At 41.8% G+C, this 16,891-nt stretch overlaps 1 protein-coding gene across 1 annotated transcript in view; it reads right to left on the reverse strand.

Annotated features, from left to right (window-relative positions):
• Kiaa2012 (KIAA2012 ortholog) overlaps positions 1-16,891 on the reverse strand; it is a 106,968-nt gene that overhangs the window by 19,302 nt on the left and 70,775 nt on the right. Inside the window, exons 15-16 of the mRNA XM_076866834.2 lie at positions 15,075-15,212; positions 5,311-5,374 (exon numbers count right to left, since the gene is read on the reverse strand). Coding sequence (XP_076722949.2) covers positions 5,311-5,374; positions 15,075-15,212 — 202 coding nt within the window. The remainder of the gene's footprint in view (positions 1-5,310; positions 5,375-15,074; positions 15,213-16,891) is intronic.

Consider the following 16,891-nt stretch of genomic DNA (forward strand, 5'->3'; position numbering starts at 1 on the left):
ACCTCCTTGGTTATATGGAAAAGGAAATCAAAGCCCAGAGGAGTGATGTACCCTGCCCTAGACTGTGGAACTCACCAAGGACAGAGCTGGAAAATGTGAAAATTTCAATTTGAATTTGAAATCCAGTATCCTCAATGAGTCTATATTATAGTTTTCTCAAAGGTTGACTGGCATGTGAATCACATGAGAATCTTGTTCAAATGCAGGTAGGTCTGGGTGAGACCCTAAGTTTTCGTTAGAAAGGATCTAGACCACTGGTCCTCATAAAACTCACTGGTCCAGACCTCCCAGTTGAGCTGTGATGTAACTATTTAGAGTCCTAGCCACTAATTAGGGGAGTCTCATCATGTTAATGAGGGTGCTGCAGCTTTGTTCACCTAGAAGCCAAAGGAGCCAGTGTCCCCTTCCCCACTGGTGGTGACTCTTGCTACTCTTGACAGCTGCTTTTAGTTTTCTTTTTTGTCTCTGGTGGAGATGCAGGTCCTCACTGGTTGCTGTGTGTTCTATAAGTCCCACCAATTGGAGGTCTGTGACCTTCCTAATGCCTGCACGCACTATTTCTTCCCAGGGAGTCTATAATGCCCAGAGCTGAAATCCTCATTGTCAGCTCTTGAGGGTAGGGAACTTGGAATCACCATTCATGAATCTGCTCCATATTTGACATGTTCATTTATTTATTCATTCACCTTTGGAATATTTACTAGGCAGGAATAATGTCCTTCTCTTTGAGCACATGTAGATATGGAGCTAAAAAGTGGTGCACTGTGGCTCCCCAATGCACATGTGTGAACTTGAATTAGACTCAGGGACCCCCAGGGAAGTGAAAGCACCATCAAGTGATAGAAAGTGTGATGAGGAGCCGTCAGGGTCAGCTGCTTCCTAATAAAGGGCTTATTTTCAAAGAAGAGAGCTGGGCTCCCTAGGCAGTTTCCATTAGGGTCACCGAAAACCTCACGGAAGGCTTTGTTCTTTTAAAAGTTATTGGGCAAATTCACAGACACATTGAATAGTTTTCCTTCTCCCTTTTGACACCACAAAGACCAATGGAGGAAGCAGAGATACCCTAGTTCCTTTTTCCAAGCAAACCACAGGGCTGACAGCAACAGCCTGCAGTGTTTGTGGCTACAAGGGAATACATGTTGAGCTTAAAGAGTGGGCATGAGACTGAGAAATGCCTCTGTGGGCCCAAGAGGTGGGAAATTGGCAGCATCCATAAGGACAGAGACATCTGCCCACTTGTGGCTGAGACACTACTTGGCCCCCAGCATCCATCCCCCTTCTGCTTGTGGGTAGCAGATCCCCCTCAAGTTTTGGTATAGCACACACATCTAGCAAGACCTTCTAATTCCCAGGCCTCCATGTGGCTAGAAAGGCCCGAAGGATTGAGCAAATGTGGATGAGGAGCAATTCCTGAAGGGTGCGCTTAAACAGCAGAATAAGCCCCACCCCGACACTTTCTCTCCTATCCTGCATAATGAGGGAGACTTTGAGCCAGCCATGGACATGCATACAAGGGTCATGGCAAAAAGAAATGCAGAGAGAAACAGAAGGAACCCGGGTCAGTGTACAACCTCAAGGAGTGGACTGTGTCTCTTTCTACCAGCTCTGACTTTTCCATGAGAGTGAACTAAACCCGCCCTCTTGTTTAGTCTCTCCTTGGCTTCTGTTAAAATGCTGCAAGCAACTATGGCACATCCATCTCTTGACCAAGGCAACAAGACTCTGAGCTGCTTTTTCTGCTAGAATAAGATAATAGAAGCAGCTTGCTGGTTTCCCAATGTACCCCAAAGAAATGCTTTTCGTTCCTCCCATTTATTGTTCCAGGCTGCTCCTTGAAGACTCCCTGCAATTCAAGCAGTGTGTCCTAAATCTCTCAGTCCTCTTAGAATCTTGAGGTAAGGACTGGGGATTCAGCTCTGCAACAGAGAGCTGGCTTGATCCTCAGCATCAAAAAACAAATAAACAAATAATCTTTTTTTTTTTTTTTTTTTTTTTTTGGTGTTGAGGATTGAACCAAGGGGTGCTTAATCCCTAGCCCTTTAAAATATTTTTTTAAAACAGATACAACATTTTTTTTATATATTTATGTGGTGCTGAGGATCGAACCCAGTGCCTCATGCATGCTAGGTAAGTGCTCTACCTCTAAGCCACAACCCCAACCCCCAGATATAACATTTTTTAAACCTTTATTTTATTTATTCATTTTTATGTGGTACTGAGGATTAAACCAGTGCCTTGCACATGCTAGGCAAGCGCTCCACCACTGAGCCACAACCACAGCACCCCCAGCCCTTTTTATGTGATATTTTGAGGCAGGGTCTCCCTACATTACTTTTAAGGCCTCGCTAAGTTGCTGAAGCTCATGATCCTCCTGCCTCAGACTCCTGAGCTGCTGGGATTACAGGCATGTGCCACTATGACCAGCTGGAAAAAAAAAAAAAATCTTGGAGCAGTTCTGCTGCATTTTAAGGAGTTATGCAGAGGCTGGAAAGACTGCCTTGTTTAACAAGCTCCAGGTGATGCTGATGTGTGAAGTTTGAGAACCAGTGACCCGGGAGATGAGAACTGAAAATTCATTCTTTTCTTGAACTTTGCGGGTGGGGTGGAGCAGTGGAAAGGCAAGTTTTGTTCTTAAACTAAGAGTGATTTCTCCAATCTTCTCTGATTTGGATGTTGTTGATTTACTTTGTTTTCTGAAAACTTGCATGTAGTACTCTCACCAAATCCAAGCCTCATGCTATTCTCACTGGAGGTGGCATTGACTTCCTGCTTATAATTAACCATGAAGATCACTACTTAATTTGGAGTAGGGGAAAAAAATCCTGACAATTAGCCTTAAGACTTATGGGGGAAGAAACTGATCCTAAAATAGTTGAAAAAAGTTCCTTAACACACCCTCTTTTTTTTTTTTTTCTTCAAAGACTTGAAATTCTCTTTAAACATAGCATTTATCATTCAGGACAGGAAAATGCCTTTTTTAACTTTCTGCAGTGATATTTCATTGCATTAGAGACTGAATAACCTTTATGGAACCCAGCCGGAGCCTGCTCTGCTGTCATGAGACAGGAAACCTGTTCTGACTGACTTGGTCATTTGCTTAGTTTTGGCCACATTCTGTACTGCCTAAAACCTCCACTGCACTTGGCCAAGACCTTGGAAGCTTGTCAGTATTCACGTTCTGCATATGTGATTTACGATATGGAAGATCTGAAGAGTGCTTTTCCCTGGCTAGTGTCACTCTGCTTTGAAAATGGAGGTGACAGGAGCCTCATGTTAGCAGAGACCTTGCTTAAAAGCTTGACCAAACCCAGGGTTCAGGCTGCTATAATATATTATTGCTTGACATACAGAAACAGTGAGACCTTTTAAAAATTAGTCTAAAATTATTTTTGAATAGGACATTAACAGAAAGAAATGGTAAAAGATGTAGACAGAAAAAGATCAAGTTTAGGCCTAGCAAATGTGAGGCCCTGGCTTCAATCCCCAGTACCACCACCCAAAATGCAAAAAGTTGGGCTGGGGTTGTGACTCAGTGGCAGAGTGCTTACCTAGCATGTGTGAGGCACTGGGTTGGATTCTCGTCCATTGACAGCAACAACAAAAAAAATTTTTTTAAAAAGTGCAAGATGTTTTGGGTGAAATTCAAAACCTGTGACTTAGTACATTTCTCTCCAGAGTTCTTTTAAGGTCTCTCTCTTTTACCTCATAGAATCCACAGGAGATAGGAAGAACCATGGTGTCATTGCATAGATTGGTAAACAGTGATCATGGGAAGGTAAAATATATAAGTTGAGATGAATAACTACTAAATGGCTACTTTATGTGAACTTTTTCATTTGTTCCTCATGCAGCCAAATGCGATGAGTTCTATTCCAACTTTTGCTGATAGATGAGGACTCTGAGGCACTGAGAGGTTAAGGCCAGCTCCAGAGTGCACACTCTCAGCTCAGCAGCTCTGACCTGCAGCTGCTATGCATCACCTTTATTTGAATTAGGAAATCAGGAATTTAGGAAATTAGTGAATTAGGAATTCACTGCAGGCCGGGTGCTACAGTGAATGTGTCAGGCCATGGAGCACAGGCTGGATTCCAGCCCCACGAGCTCCCTCTGCTGGACACCTTCGTGCAGCAGCAACAAGCACACGGCTTCTCTGTGGCCCTGCACAGATTGCCCGAGAATCAATAGTCTTTAATGTTTCACTTCTGCAAGAAGCAATGAGGACAAAAAATGGCTCTGCTACCTGGGCCTAACCAACGGAAGAGTCATAAAACATGCCCTGTGTGCCCTCAGGGTAGGGCTTCAAGTCAGTTCAGGGCACGAGGCTTTAACTATGCTAAAAAGCCCAGTGGTTCTGGGCCCAATGTTTCATAGAACTCCCTCTCCTCCCTCTGACCCCTATCATCATCAAATACAGGGTCATTTCTGGAGTAAGCTACCATCAAGCATCTCTTGTCCACCCAGGGATGTGGGTGATGGGGGCTGGGTCTCTAAAGAAGATGGTCCCTGTTCTGTTGGAATTTTGTTCCTCTAGGCAAGAAATCCCAAACCCTTTGCCAAACCCTCTATGAAGGCAGGTGGAACAGAGAGGTGGAGGTGCTTGGGGGGCTTTTTAATAATGTCCCTAAAGTCTTCACTCTCTTGCAACAATCTGCTGTTTCTTGCAGAAAAAAAAATATTTTAATGTTTTAGTTAGCTATTTCACTACTGTGACTTAAAGACCCAACCAGAACAAATGTAAAGGGAGAAAAGTTTATTTAGGGGCTCACGGTTTCAGAGATCTCAGTCCAAGGACAGCAAACTCCATTCCTCGGGGCTCAAAGTGAGGCTAAATATCATGAGAAAGAATGTAGCAGAGGTAAACAGCTCCCATGATGATCAGAAAGCAAAGGGAGAGACTCTATTCACCAGATACAAATATATACCCCAAAACCATGCCCACCTCCTCCAGCCACACCCCATCTGCCTTCAGTTACTACTCAATTAATCCCAACAGGAGATTAATTCACTGATTGGGTTAAGGGTCTCACATTTCTCCTCTGAACCCTCTTGCTTTGTCTCACACGTGAGCTTTTGGGGGACATCTCACATCTAAACCGTAACACAACAGAACAAGGACATAAAATACATTATCATTTGCTTGTGTTGCACTAAGAACACAGAGTCTGGACACTCAGCAGTTTTTGTTCTGTGTTATGACTTTAAACTCATACCTGGAAAGGAAATGGAAGGGTCATTAACATCTTTGAACAGCACAAAGTTCACGTGATGATTATAGTGATAAGGTTCTACAACCCGACTAGCTGTCCCTACCTTGGCTGTCTTCATCATTTTCTCTTCCTGGTTCTTCATGAGAGTCCAGTTCATCTCCACTTTCCTATTGGGTTAACACAACACAAAGAATACAGAGGACAAGATGAATGCAAATATTCCTCTGGTCCATGCCCTTTGGTAAAAGGGAATTCAGCTTTCTTAGTTGTTTCTTCTTCTTTTTCTGCAGGTGCTAGGGTTGAAACCCCTGCCTAGAACCTGTGAGGCAAGTGCTGCACCACTGAGCCACACTCCAAGCCCTTTTCTCCTTCTTTTTCAACTTCTTTCAGTTTAAGTGTCCAGGAAGGCTGCTACTGGTGTGATTAGATTTAAAAGAACTAGGCAGACTTAGCAGTGGCACCAAGTACTCATGATCAGTCATGCTTTTTCTTTACATTTTTTTTCTTTCTGGTACTGGGGATTGAACAAGGGTGTTCTACTACTGAGCTGCACACCTTCAGCTTTTTTTTTTTTCTCATTTTTTAAATTTTGAGATAGAGTCTCACTAAATTGCTGAAGCTAGTCTCAAACATGTGACTCTCCTGCTTCAGCCTCCTAAATTGCCGAGATGATAGGCATGGCCATGCCACTGCACCCTACTGTACATATCTTGAAGGGGTCTGGTTCCTTTCATCTGTGCACTGCTTGATGTGTGGCACATGTAGGAGAAGGAGAGATGAATGTCATAGGGCAAGGCCTGGAAAAAGAAGCAGGGCATCTCCAGCAATTTGGCAGAGGACTAGACTGGCTAGAGCAAAGACTGAGAGAAGTGGGAAGGGTGGAAAGGGTCAGAAGCCCAAGGCCTTGAAGGCAAGCTGAGGATTTTGTCCATTATTTTGAGAACAAATGGAAGGCATTGAGGATTTATAGCAGGGGAACCAAAGGGTCAGCATGGCCTTGTGTGGAGTCCCCAGGATCACCACAGTTCAGTTTCTTAGTGCATTCTCTCCCCTTTTTCTCCTCCTCCTCCTTTTTTTGTGGTGCTGGGATTGAACTCAGAACCTTGTCCATGTTGGACAAGTGCTCTGCCACAGAGCTACACAAACAGGCTCCCCTCTTTATTCTTTCTCTGAGTTACACCAGCTATTTGCAATCTCAACACCCCAAAATATCTAAAACAGTGGTTCTCAATTCTGGCTGTACATTAGAATTATTTGAAGAGTTTTTTAAAAGTATAATTCCAGACAATAAAATCAGAATCTCTAGAGCTGGGCTTTTTTTTTTTTTTTTTTTTCCCCTCTTTCCAGTATTGGAGATTAAACCCAGGGGTGTTCCACCACTGAGCTACATCTAGCCCTTTTTATTTATTTATTTATTATTTTGAGACAGGGTCTTGATAAGTTGCTCAGACAGGCCTGGAACTTGCAATTCTCCTGTCTCAGCCTCTTGAGTAGCTGTGATTACAGGTGTGTGTCACCAACTGGCTGAGTTGGGGCATTTTTAAAGTTTCTGCTTGATGTGTTGCACATGGAGGAGAAGAACCACATGTTGCACACATGGTTCCAACATGCAGCCAGAATCAAGAATTACTGATCTTCTCCAGAGGTTTAAAGGCAGCTCTTTAATAGTGGAAGAAACATGGCAGGTGGAGTTGGTGACTCAAGTAAAGACCGATGTGTCTAATGAGGCCTGTAATTGGCCTTTGTTACCTGGGTTCCAACTCCAGCCACAGCTTCATTTAGGCAATAGAGCTGGAATCTAATGTGCAGGGCCTTGACAATCTGCTGTCTTATTCTCACCCATTAGTGACAACCAATTTCCTACTTTATCAAATACCAGCCTGCTTTGGGAAGAGACAACGGCTCATTCAGCACATTCTACAATTCCTTCTTGAGTTGCATCACTTACTGGCTTTTTATCATCTGTTTCTTACTTGTTAGTTGATAAGATATATTGACACAAAAAAGGTAAAGCAGGTAAATAATTTTCTTTTGTTTAGGTTTCCCACTTTGGAGATAGGCAAATTTGTACTGGTACAGTGAAGAAAAAAAAATCCCTGAATAAATGGAAAGGTTTAAAAAAGTATAACAGGAAAAAAAACCAAAAACCAAAAAACAACAACAAAACCCTGCCTTAGTTGCAGTAAATGCCCTAATTAGAAGACCAGAAAAGAGACACGTTTTTTAAGGGATCCCTGTGTAAAGCCTTTTAATCTAACAGGAAATTGGATTGAAAGTCAAACTGAGAAACAAGCTTCCTCTTTTGGAAGAATTTCAAAGCCAAGGATAAAACTTTCAGTTTTTTTTTTTTTTTTTTGTGGTACTGGGGATTGAACCCAGAAGCATCTTACCACTGAGCTTCATCCCTAGCCTTCCCAACCTGCCCTCCCACCCCACCACTTTTTTTTTTTTTTTTTTTTTTTTTTGAGTAAGGGTTTCAGTAAGTTGCTAGGGGCCTCACTAAGTTGCTGAGTCTGGTCTCAAACTTGTGATCCTCCTGTCTCAACCTCCTGACACTACACTTGGCAAAACCTTCAGTCTTAACAACATGTAGCTATGAGCCTTCAGGGCAAAGCATGTTCTCATTTCACAGATGGAGAGTTGAAGGCAGAGTCAGGGATTTGGAAAGCTCTTCAAGCAAATCCTTGTTAGGAAAAAAAACAAGTCTTAATATGAAATTCTGTCCATTTAATTGTATGTTGCTTAGAAAAGTGTCCAAAGAGCTATCTTTTTTAAAGATATGTGAACACACATGTGAAATAACACCTAAGGTCATTCATTCATTGGGAAAGATTGGAAATAAATGTCCCATTAACTTGAGACTTTAAATAAATTATAGTAATTTGTATAATGGAAGACCATACAACCATTAAGAAGAACAAGGTATCTCTTTTTGAATTAACACAGAGCTCCAAGAAATACTAAATGAAAAATAACAATTCTGAAAAATGTGTATAATATACTAAATTTGCACAAAATGTCTTTTTAAAATTGGTTCTTGGGGCTGGGGATGTGGCTCAAGCGGTAGTGCGCTCGCCTGGCATGCATGCGGCCCTGTACCACGTACAAAACAAAGATGTTGTGTCCGCGGATAACTAAAAAATAAATATTAAAAAAAAATTCTCTCTCTTTCCCTCTCTCACTCTCTCTTTAAAAATAAAAAAAAATAAAATTGGTTCTTTTTAGTAATTTGCACAAAATTTCTATCTCCTGTTTATCTTTATGTATTTCCTTATACATGCTTTCTACATCTCAGGGCACATAGGAAACTGGCAATAGAGATAGTCTACAGGAAGGGAAGTGGGCAGCTGGGAAACACACCATATTATACTTGAAAAATTTAAAACTTTGTCAGTATATTTTATTTTATTTTTTGCAGCACTGGAGATTAAACCCAGGGTCCTCTATTACTGAGCTACATCTCTAGTTTTTATTTTGAGACAGGGCCTCACCAAATTGCCCACGCTAGCCTCAAATTTGTAATCCTTCTGTGTCTGCCTTGCCATTTCCCGGGATTATAAATATGTGCCACCATGCCCAGCATATATTTAAAATTTAAATTAAAAATAAACTAAAACTGGGGCTATTGTGGTGGCACATGCCTTTAGAATTTTTTTTTCAGATTTTGAAATATTTGCATATGTATAAGGAGATATCTTTGGGATGGGACTCAAGACTAAAAATGAAATTCATTTGTTTCAGATATACCTTATACACATGGCCCGAAGACAATTTTATACAATATTTTTAGTGCTACCTGTCATATAAGTTCAGTTGTGGCATCTTGTTGGTGCTCGAAAGTTTCAGATTTTGGAGCATTTTGTTTCAGATTTTCAGATTATTGATGCTTCTCCTGTAGTACTTGATGAATAAGTAAAATAAACTGAAAGATTGCAAATTCATATATCATCTCTGTTATTCTGGCAAAATCATTAGTTCTCCCTTTATTCATTCAGCTTTGAACATTTATTGAATGTCTGCTGTGTTTCAGGTACTGTGCTAGTAATGGAGGCACAGAGATGAAAGATCTATTTGTAAGAAGCTTACTGACTTGTGGGGAAATGATGAGAAATCTCACAGTTGCAATGCAGTGTGGTAAATGCTGTGACAGATTATAACAGGTTTCCACAAGACCTCACGGGAGGTGAAACTAAATTAGGTCAAGAAGTTTTGTTTACCAGTGGACATAGTGCTAAGTCTTGCAGTGAAGAGAAGATAGGGCCATCCCAGGCAGAGGGAGTCGCCTGTGCTGGCTAGGGGTAGTCTGATATTACTGCAGTGTGTGGACAGTGTAAATTAGACACAGGCCAGAGCCAGATCTTGCATGGTGCAGTTTGAAGTTTTAGAAAAATTGCATTTATTTTATGTTCCCTGTTATCTTGTAACAGGAATATATCTTGATACTGGGAATTTAATTGGAAGACCGGTCTTTACACAGTAAAGACTTTCAAGCAAACCAGTGATAAGAACTGAGCTGCTTTGGGAAAAAGCAGCAGTATGGAAGAAATTATAGGTCTGGGGCAGGGAGGGAGGAGATTAACAAACTCTCTATAAACACAAAGGGTAATGCTGTAACCAGCACATGAGAGGCTCTTCCCAGACACTGGGGTGCAGATCCTGGAATCAGTCTGCTTGCCTAACTCCTGCCCCTCATGTCTTACAGACCATGAAAGAGTTTCTTAACCTTGAGCCTCAGTTTCTTCTAACGGTTCTGCCCCTGGCCCTCGTGCCTAGCACCCCATCTGAGCATAGTACTCCTAGGATCATGGCAGATTTTCCTAAGACACTGTTGGATGGGGAACATAGGATGCAGGAGAAAGAAGGGGCACTCCTCTCTGCCTCCCATGATCTATATGACTTCTCATTGAACCGCAGTTTCTCTATCTGTGAAATGACAGTAGTAATGAATATTGTACAGAGTTCCTGAAAGGCTTAACTAGGAAAATACATTTGGAAATTTTGCCATGTGCTACACAAATGTCAATTACTATTTTCAATACTTTCTTAATGATGGAAGAAAATGAGTATCTTATTTGAAATTTTCAATTTCAGGGTAGTCCAGTTTTTCTTGTGTACTACATACTTCTCCTTAGTAAAGAAAACTGATGCTGGGGGTGTAGCTTAGTGATAGAGCACTCATCTAATACATGTGAAGCCCTAGTTCCATTCCCAGCACTGGAAGAAAAAAAATCTCCAGGTGCAGTGGTGCTCACCTGTAATCCCAACTACTCAGAAGGCTGAGGCAAGAGGATTGCAAATTTGAGGCCAGCCTGGGCAACTTAGCAGGATCCTATCTCAAAATAAAATAAGATAAAATAAAAAGGACTGGGATGTAGCTCCATGTAGAATGTCCCTGGGTTCAATCCCTAGTATAAAACAAAATACATCTGACTCAAGAAAATCACAAGGTACCTTGTGTGATTATTAATAAGTTTAAGATGTTTTTTTCAAATCTCTGCTCCTTTCTCAGATTCTGAGGCCAGAACAGGGATGTACAATTAAGCTGGTCATGGGAACAAAATAGGCAGAACTCTCTCAATATGGGGTACTGTGGACTTTATGGCCTTGAAACCCAGCTCCTGCTGCAGGCAGCCATGCCACTGATCATATCTGAGCCTCAGTTTCTTCATCTGCATAGGAGAGTTCTGCATACTTACCAGGAATTGGGGAGTGGGGGCAGGGAGATTAAATAAGGCTTAATATATGAAGGACTTGGCCCTCAGCAGGGATCAGTGAATGTTGGTTCCTTTCTCTCTCACAAGGTGCGTCCTTTATAGATGTGAAAATTCTTTGAAAGCTATTATTTCATGTAATTCTCACTTCACCATTAAGAGGCAGGTGTGGAGTTCCCAGTATTATCATCTCCATTTTACAAAGAGGAAATGGGAGTCCCAGAGCATTTCAAGGTCACTCAGAGTCAGAGAAGACCCAGGGCTTCCCAACTACTAGCCTGACACCTTAATATTGATCATATTCCACTTTATTCCCAAGCTTCTTTCTTTTGAAAATTTAAGACTCGCTGTCCTGAATATTTTTTCCTGGAAATATTATTCGAATGTCATGGAATCATTGAATCTTGAAACCGAGCTGTGATCCTCTGCACTGTTCCTGCCAAGTGGTTAACAAAGCATATTTAAAGGACTCTGGGGACTGGAATTTATCTGATAAGGTACCCTGCTCCATCTTTGGGCAGCATCTTAAGCCAAGCATTATTTTCCTGCTACTTTCAGTCTTTGAAATTCATGTTGTTCCACCTCAATGTGACCACAATATTCAGTGGCAGTCTTCCTCTACTTGGAGGGATATCCCACCTCTGCCTACAGGTGGGAGGGCTACTCTGACCTCAGGTGTGGCTGGCTCTTGTGCCTGCTTTGAGGCAGGTCCTTCCACCTTGCACCAGAGGACACCATGCTCTCACTGTGATGGTGGTAGAGTGGAAGTTTATTTCTCATTCTTTGTATTTTTTGGACACAACATACATATATTTTCATGCTAATATGGAGTATGAGTATATTTGAATATATCCCTAGCATTCAGAGACATTATTGTCATTTTCTTTCTTACTACAATGACCTAACCCTGACAATTTAAAATATTTATTCTAATTTATTAATCAAGTACCATTTCTTTTTGAAAAAGGATAGATTTAAATAGATTTAAAAAAAATCAAACATAGTTCAATTTTTATACAAACTCAGAGTTACTCAGGATTGATTGTATTTTCTCAGATTGAAGCCTGACAGAAACAGGTTATCAGCTATCTTTAGTGTTGTAAAGAGTTTCTTAACTAAGCGGAAGATTCCATGTGCAATAACAGAGAAATAAATGGGTCTCTGGTAGCAATCCGAGTCTGCCTCTGCCACAACATTATGCTGATATTGTTTATCCCTGTCTTAGATTATAGGCTCCTGGAAGGTCAAGGGTGCAGATGATTCATCTCTGTGTCCTCAGGGCCTGCATAGTATCTGATACACAGAGGATGCTCATTGTAAGTTGTTTGAAGGGAACTAAATGAACGCTGGGAGAGAAAGCTTTATATTTCCGTAGAACTCAGGTAGGAATAGAGAAAAGGGCTGAGTCTTGCAGGATAAGAAAATCTTCCTATTGCAGACTGAATGCATTCACAGAGTGGAATTTTCTAGAAGGATTGTGCTGGAAGCTTAGTTAATATGGCCGGCAGTGCTTTTGATTGGATAGGGCTCAGCTGGGGTGTTCAGCAAAGCTTTACAGCAGATGATTGAGCACGAGTTCTGAAGCTGGGCGGCCTGCCTGTGAATCTGTGTCTGTCACTTACCACCTGACATTCTGCAAGTTACTTAACTTCTCAGTACCTTATTTTTCTCATTTGTAAAAAATAGGTACATTCTTACCTTCAGTTTGTGAATTAAATGAGTTCCTGCATATAAAACTTAGAACATAGCCTAATAGAATAAGTGCTCAGTAATGTTAGCAACTGTGATTATTTACATCTTTCCATTTTCTTTTGCTGCCTCTGTCTTATCTCCTACCCTTATCTCTTTCTATACATAACAGGCAAAAATGAAAAAAATGCCCCAGGGGTGGGCAGGAAATACATGAATGAAATGCATAGGATGGTTTGGTTCCCATGCAGCTCCAGCCTGGGTGCTTTTCTTTGTTTAAACTAACTGTTCTTGTCTGTATAACCCTGAAATGGTGTCATTCTGTGATGCATTTCTCAAGAATTCAGGAGCTACCTATCAATAGGGAGAAGGCCTAGGTAGGGTAAACTGTTAACACTCAATGTTTCCAAGAGAAGGTGTGGTTTTCTGGGCAAGGACTTGTCTGGGAGTAGGTGTTCTGTGAGTCCAATGGAATTTCCATTCACTGAGTCTTGAGGAGAATGGACTAAAAGTGGGATGAAGGTTGTTGCATTTTTCCTTCTCTAGGGCTGTGCCAAAATTGCAGAAGAAAAAAGTGTAACATAAAAGCTTTGTGAACACTGAATATACAAAAAAATTATTGTAAAGTTTCCCACTCTGAATACTTTGCTTATTTGCTAATAACAGATGCTAATAATAATTTGTTGCCTACACTAGTATGGAACAGGGTAGGATCTTGTTCTTCCCAGCCCCTGTGTTTTTGATTTTTATTTTGTGGTGCTGAGGATGGACATCAGGGGCCTCACACATGCTGGACATGTGCTGTACCATTGAGCCTCTACCCCAGCCTATCCTGCTCTGTTTTGTTCACAGATATATCGGATGTTCAGAAAGCGCAAGACACTTAGTAGGTAACCGGTGCTAAAATATTGGTTAAATGAATAAATAGCAATAATGATGATGATATCACATCCTAGAAACTATCAACCATAGTTCTTCAAGTCCTAAGGGAAGAACTAAGTCATTATTAAGAATAAACAGGATAGTTTTACTAATATAAATAATAGTACATGTCAACATTTTTTTGAATTCTTATAGCAAATATCTTTTTGTTTTGCTGCCCAGAATCATTTTCCCTCCTTATATTTTTGTTTGTTTTTTGTTTGTGGTGTTGATTGAACCCAGAGTCTTGCACATGTTAGGCAAGTGCTCCACCACTGAGCTCTACTCCCAGCCCTCTTGTAGTTTAAAGCACCCGGTGAGACACCCTTCTTTTCTCTCTTTCTAGTCCTTGTGGCTCCAGGCTAGGCTGATGGCATTTCATCTGGGCATGTCACTAAAGACAGTTTCACATTCGGTTCTGGAATAATTTGGGCAGGAGAAGCCAGTGGCCATCTTACCACCGCTGGGAAAAGCCTAAGAGGAAGCCCAGGAAAATGCAGTCACAGACAGAGACAGATTTGGGTCAAATGCCTGACTCTTAATCTAAGCCCCACCTTGCAGAACTGGGCTTAGGGCAGCTCAGAGAGGTGTCACCTGAGAACTCTGAATTGGTTGAGGGTGGGAAGGTGACGCTCATGATCTCCAAAGTCCCTTGACCTGTCTACATAGCACTAGGGGTGCCATCATTATGAGCATTACAAGGGTCTCTTCTCTTTCCCCCTGTCTTTCTGAATCTCTTCCTATCAAGGGCCTGGAATGGTGTCTCCTAAGGTAGTATGAAGGACCTGAGATCCTTCCATGCCAGACATGGCTTGGTTCCTGGTTAATTTCTTGGACTCCATGGTCATATATTTCTAGTTCAGTAAACTCTAAGGAGGCAAAAAATGGGTGGGAAGGGCCCTAAACAAAAGGGCTTGGGAGGAAAAGGGTGGGCCAATTCCTGGAGCACTTGGTGAGCACCTTCCATGTGCCTGGGGATGCTAGGGTGGGAGGAAGTACTGCAAAGATAGACAAATGACATCCTCACCGCAAGAACTCTCGGTGGCCTTAACTAGAAACAAAGCTGAGCTTGGGAGATCAATGAGCTCTTATTAGAGAACAGGAAACAAGGCCAGATATCCAAAAGAGAATCTGCAGTTGACTTCTGACTAGTTAACTCAAGAATCAGTCTTCTTCACAGTAGGAGTATCAACTCTACCAAGTTACAGTGATAAACAGTAGCAATTATGTTAGCTACTGTCAAGATAAAATGAATTATATTTGCCCATTTTATCAGGTGGTTCAAAGTTATCCTTTTTCTTCTCTGTTCCCTGTCCCCACCACCCAAACCAGACACCCAACTGATTTGTTCCCGATGGCTGGCTGTGATTACTGTCCTAATTTGTTCTTTCCTCATCTGCTACAAACTGCGTATTTTCTGTCCCTTCTGATAAATCAGGAGCACTGAGGGACTTCTGAAGCTGTTTTTGTACCATGCAGAAGTGTATTAACTGGAATTCCTGTGTATGTGTCTATAAAACCCCTCGTCTTCTCAGTGTGAGATCACCTTCAGGAACGGCGTCATGTCGATGTGCAGCTTGCGTGTGTAAAATTCTTTTCCGTTTGAACAAATCAGCCCTTTATTTATACAACTTTGAGGTTCTCCCGTCTTCTGAGCTGCTGCCTCCAAGGACTGCGGGGCTCCCTGGGAGAGAAACAGAAAGCCCAGCTTTCATAGGCATGACACACAGAGCAACAAGAGCTAGTCCAAATCCCCCAATATTTATAAAAAGCAATGTTTTCATCATGGAACACTAATAATAACACCTATTTTTACCATGGAAGACTCAGGGGACCCAAATGTGCAGAGAATAACTCAAGACTGGTTAATAATTAGTACCCAGGGAAGTGGAAAAACGGACCTTCCCAAGGTTGTAATTATTTCATTTAATTCTCTGGACAACCCTGTGAGACAAGTATGGTACCCCCATTTCACAGATGAGGAAGGGAAGCTTCAGGAGTATAAGCAACTTGTTCAAAGCCATTCAGCTGGCATACAGCCGACCTAGAATCACTGCCCAAGACTCCTTTTTAAATTAGATCATTTTGTTACTTTTATAGTTTCAAATAGCTAGGAATGGTTACTAAATCTGCCTTGCAACAAATAAGGTTACAGCAAGATTCCAATTTATTTCCAAGCTGAAATGTATTTAGTGTGTTAGGAAGAGTGATTGGAACAAAAGTGTCTGAAAGGGAAGGAAGAATGGGCTAAGAGAGGAGGCCCAGTGTGGGGTGGGGTCTGTCTCTTCTGTAGTCACCACAATGTGCAAACGATGTCACATTTCTTTAATACTTATTTTTTAGTTGTAGTTGGACACAATATCTTTATTTTATTTATTTATATGTGGTGCTGAGAATTGAACCCAAGGCCTTGCACATGCTAGGCGAGCACTCTACCGCTTGAGCCACAACCTCAACCCCAAGTGATGTCACATTTCAAGTACCAAAAAGCTTGACCTGAAATTGCCTTCCAGCCTGTGCCCTGCATTACAACTGAGTAATCTTTTCAAAAGGCAAACTGCCCACATTACCCTTCTGCTTAAAACCTTTAAAGGCCATTGCCCTCAGGGTGAAGGCCAACAGGCTTAAAAGGTTTAAGTTTCCTGCCCGGCCCTGGACTATCTCTCTGGCCTTGTTCATTCATTCAAGGAATATTTATTGGATGCCTTTGCTATGGCAGAAAGAGTGAATCCAGCAGCGGAAGTCTGTACCCCCATGAAGAGTGCACCTCCATTGCACAGAAAAGGAAGAGAGAACAGAGAAGGAGAGGAACATAAGTTATGTCTGAAGGTTATTTGTGATATAGAAAAAAGAAATACAAAGGTGTTGAGGGGTAGATGGGGATGGATGTGGAGACCTCAGTGTTAACCCATCATGTCCCATCTTCTATATATAGGTCACCTATAAAAACCTATAACATTTTATAGGACACCTACAAAATTGCTCAATTTAAGTTTTTATAGGTGCCCTATATATAGGACAGTGGGACATAGTGGGTTAAGCAGGAGAATTGAGGAACGCCCCACCAGAAAGTGAGGTTTGGCAAGGCTCTGAAGCAGGTGGGAGAAGGTGTGTGTGGCTCTCTGTGAGAAATGTTGACCTTACTGTGGAAACAGCAAGTACAAAGGGCCACCACCCACACTGGCCTTTCAGTTCCTGGAGCAAGACATTCACTTGCCCTTCCCTCTCCTGGGAACACTCTTCCTCCCTTTCATGACCCCTCAGCCTTCAGGTGTGGCTCATCTGTGCCCTCCCGGGGCCACTCTGTCCCCATTGCCCATAGTGATGCTGAGACTGTGCAATGCTCCTCCCCACGAGATGACA

Source organism: Callospermophilus lateralis, chromosome 9 (assembly GCF_048772815.1).
Source record: "Callospermophilus lateralis isolate mCalLat2 chromosome 9, mCalLat2.hap1, whole genome shotgun sequence".
In the NCBI taxonomy this organism is placed as follows: domain Eukaryota; kingdom Metazoa; phylum Chordata; class Mammalia; order Rodentia; family Sciuridae; genus Callospermophilus; species Callospermophilus lateralis.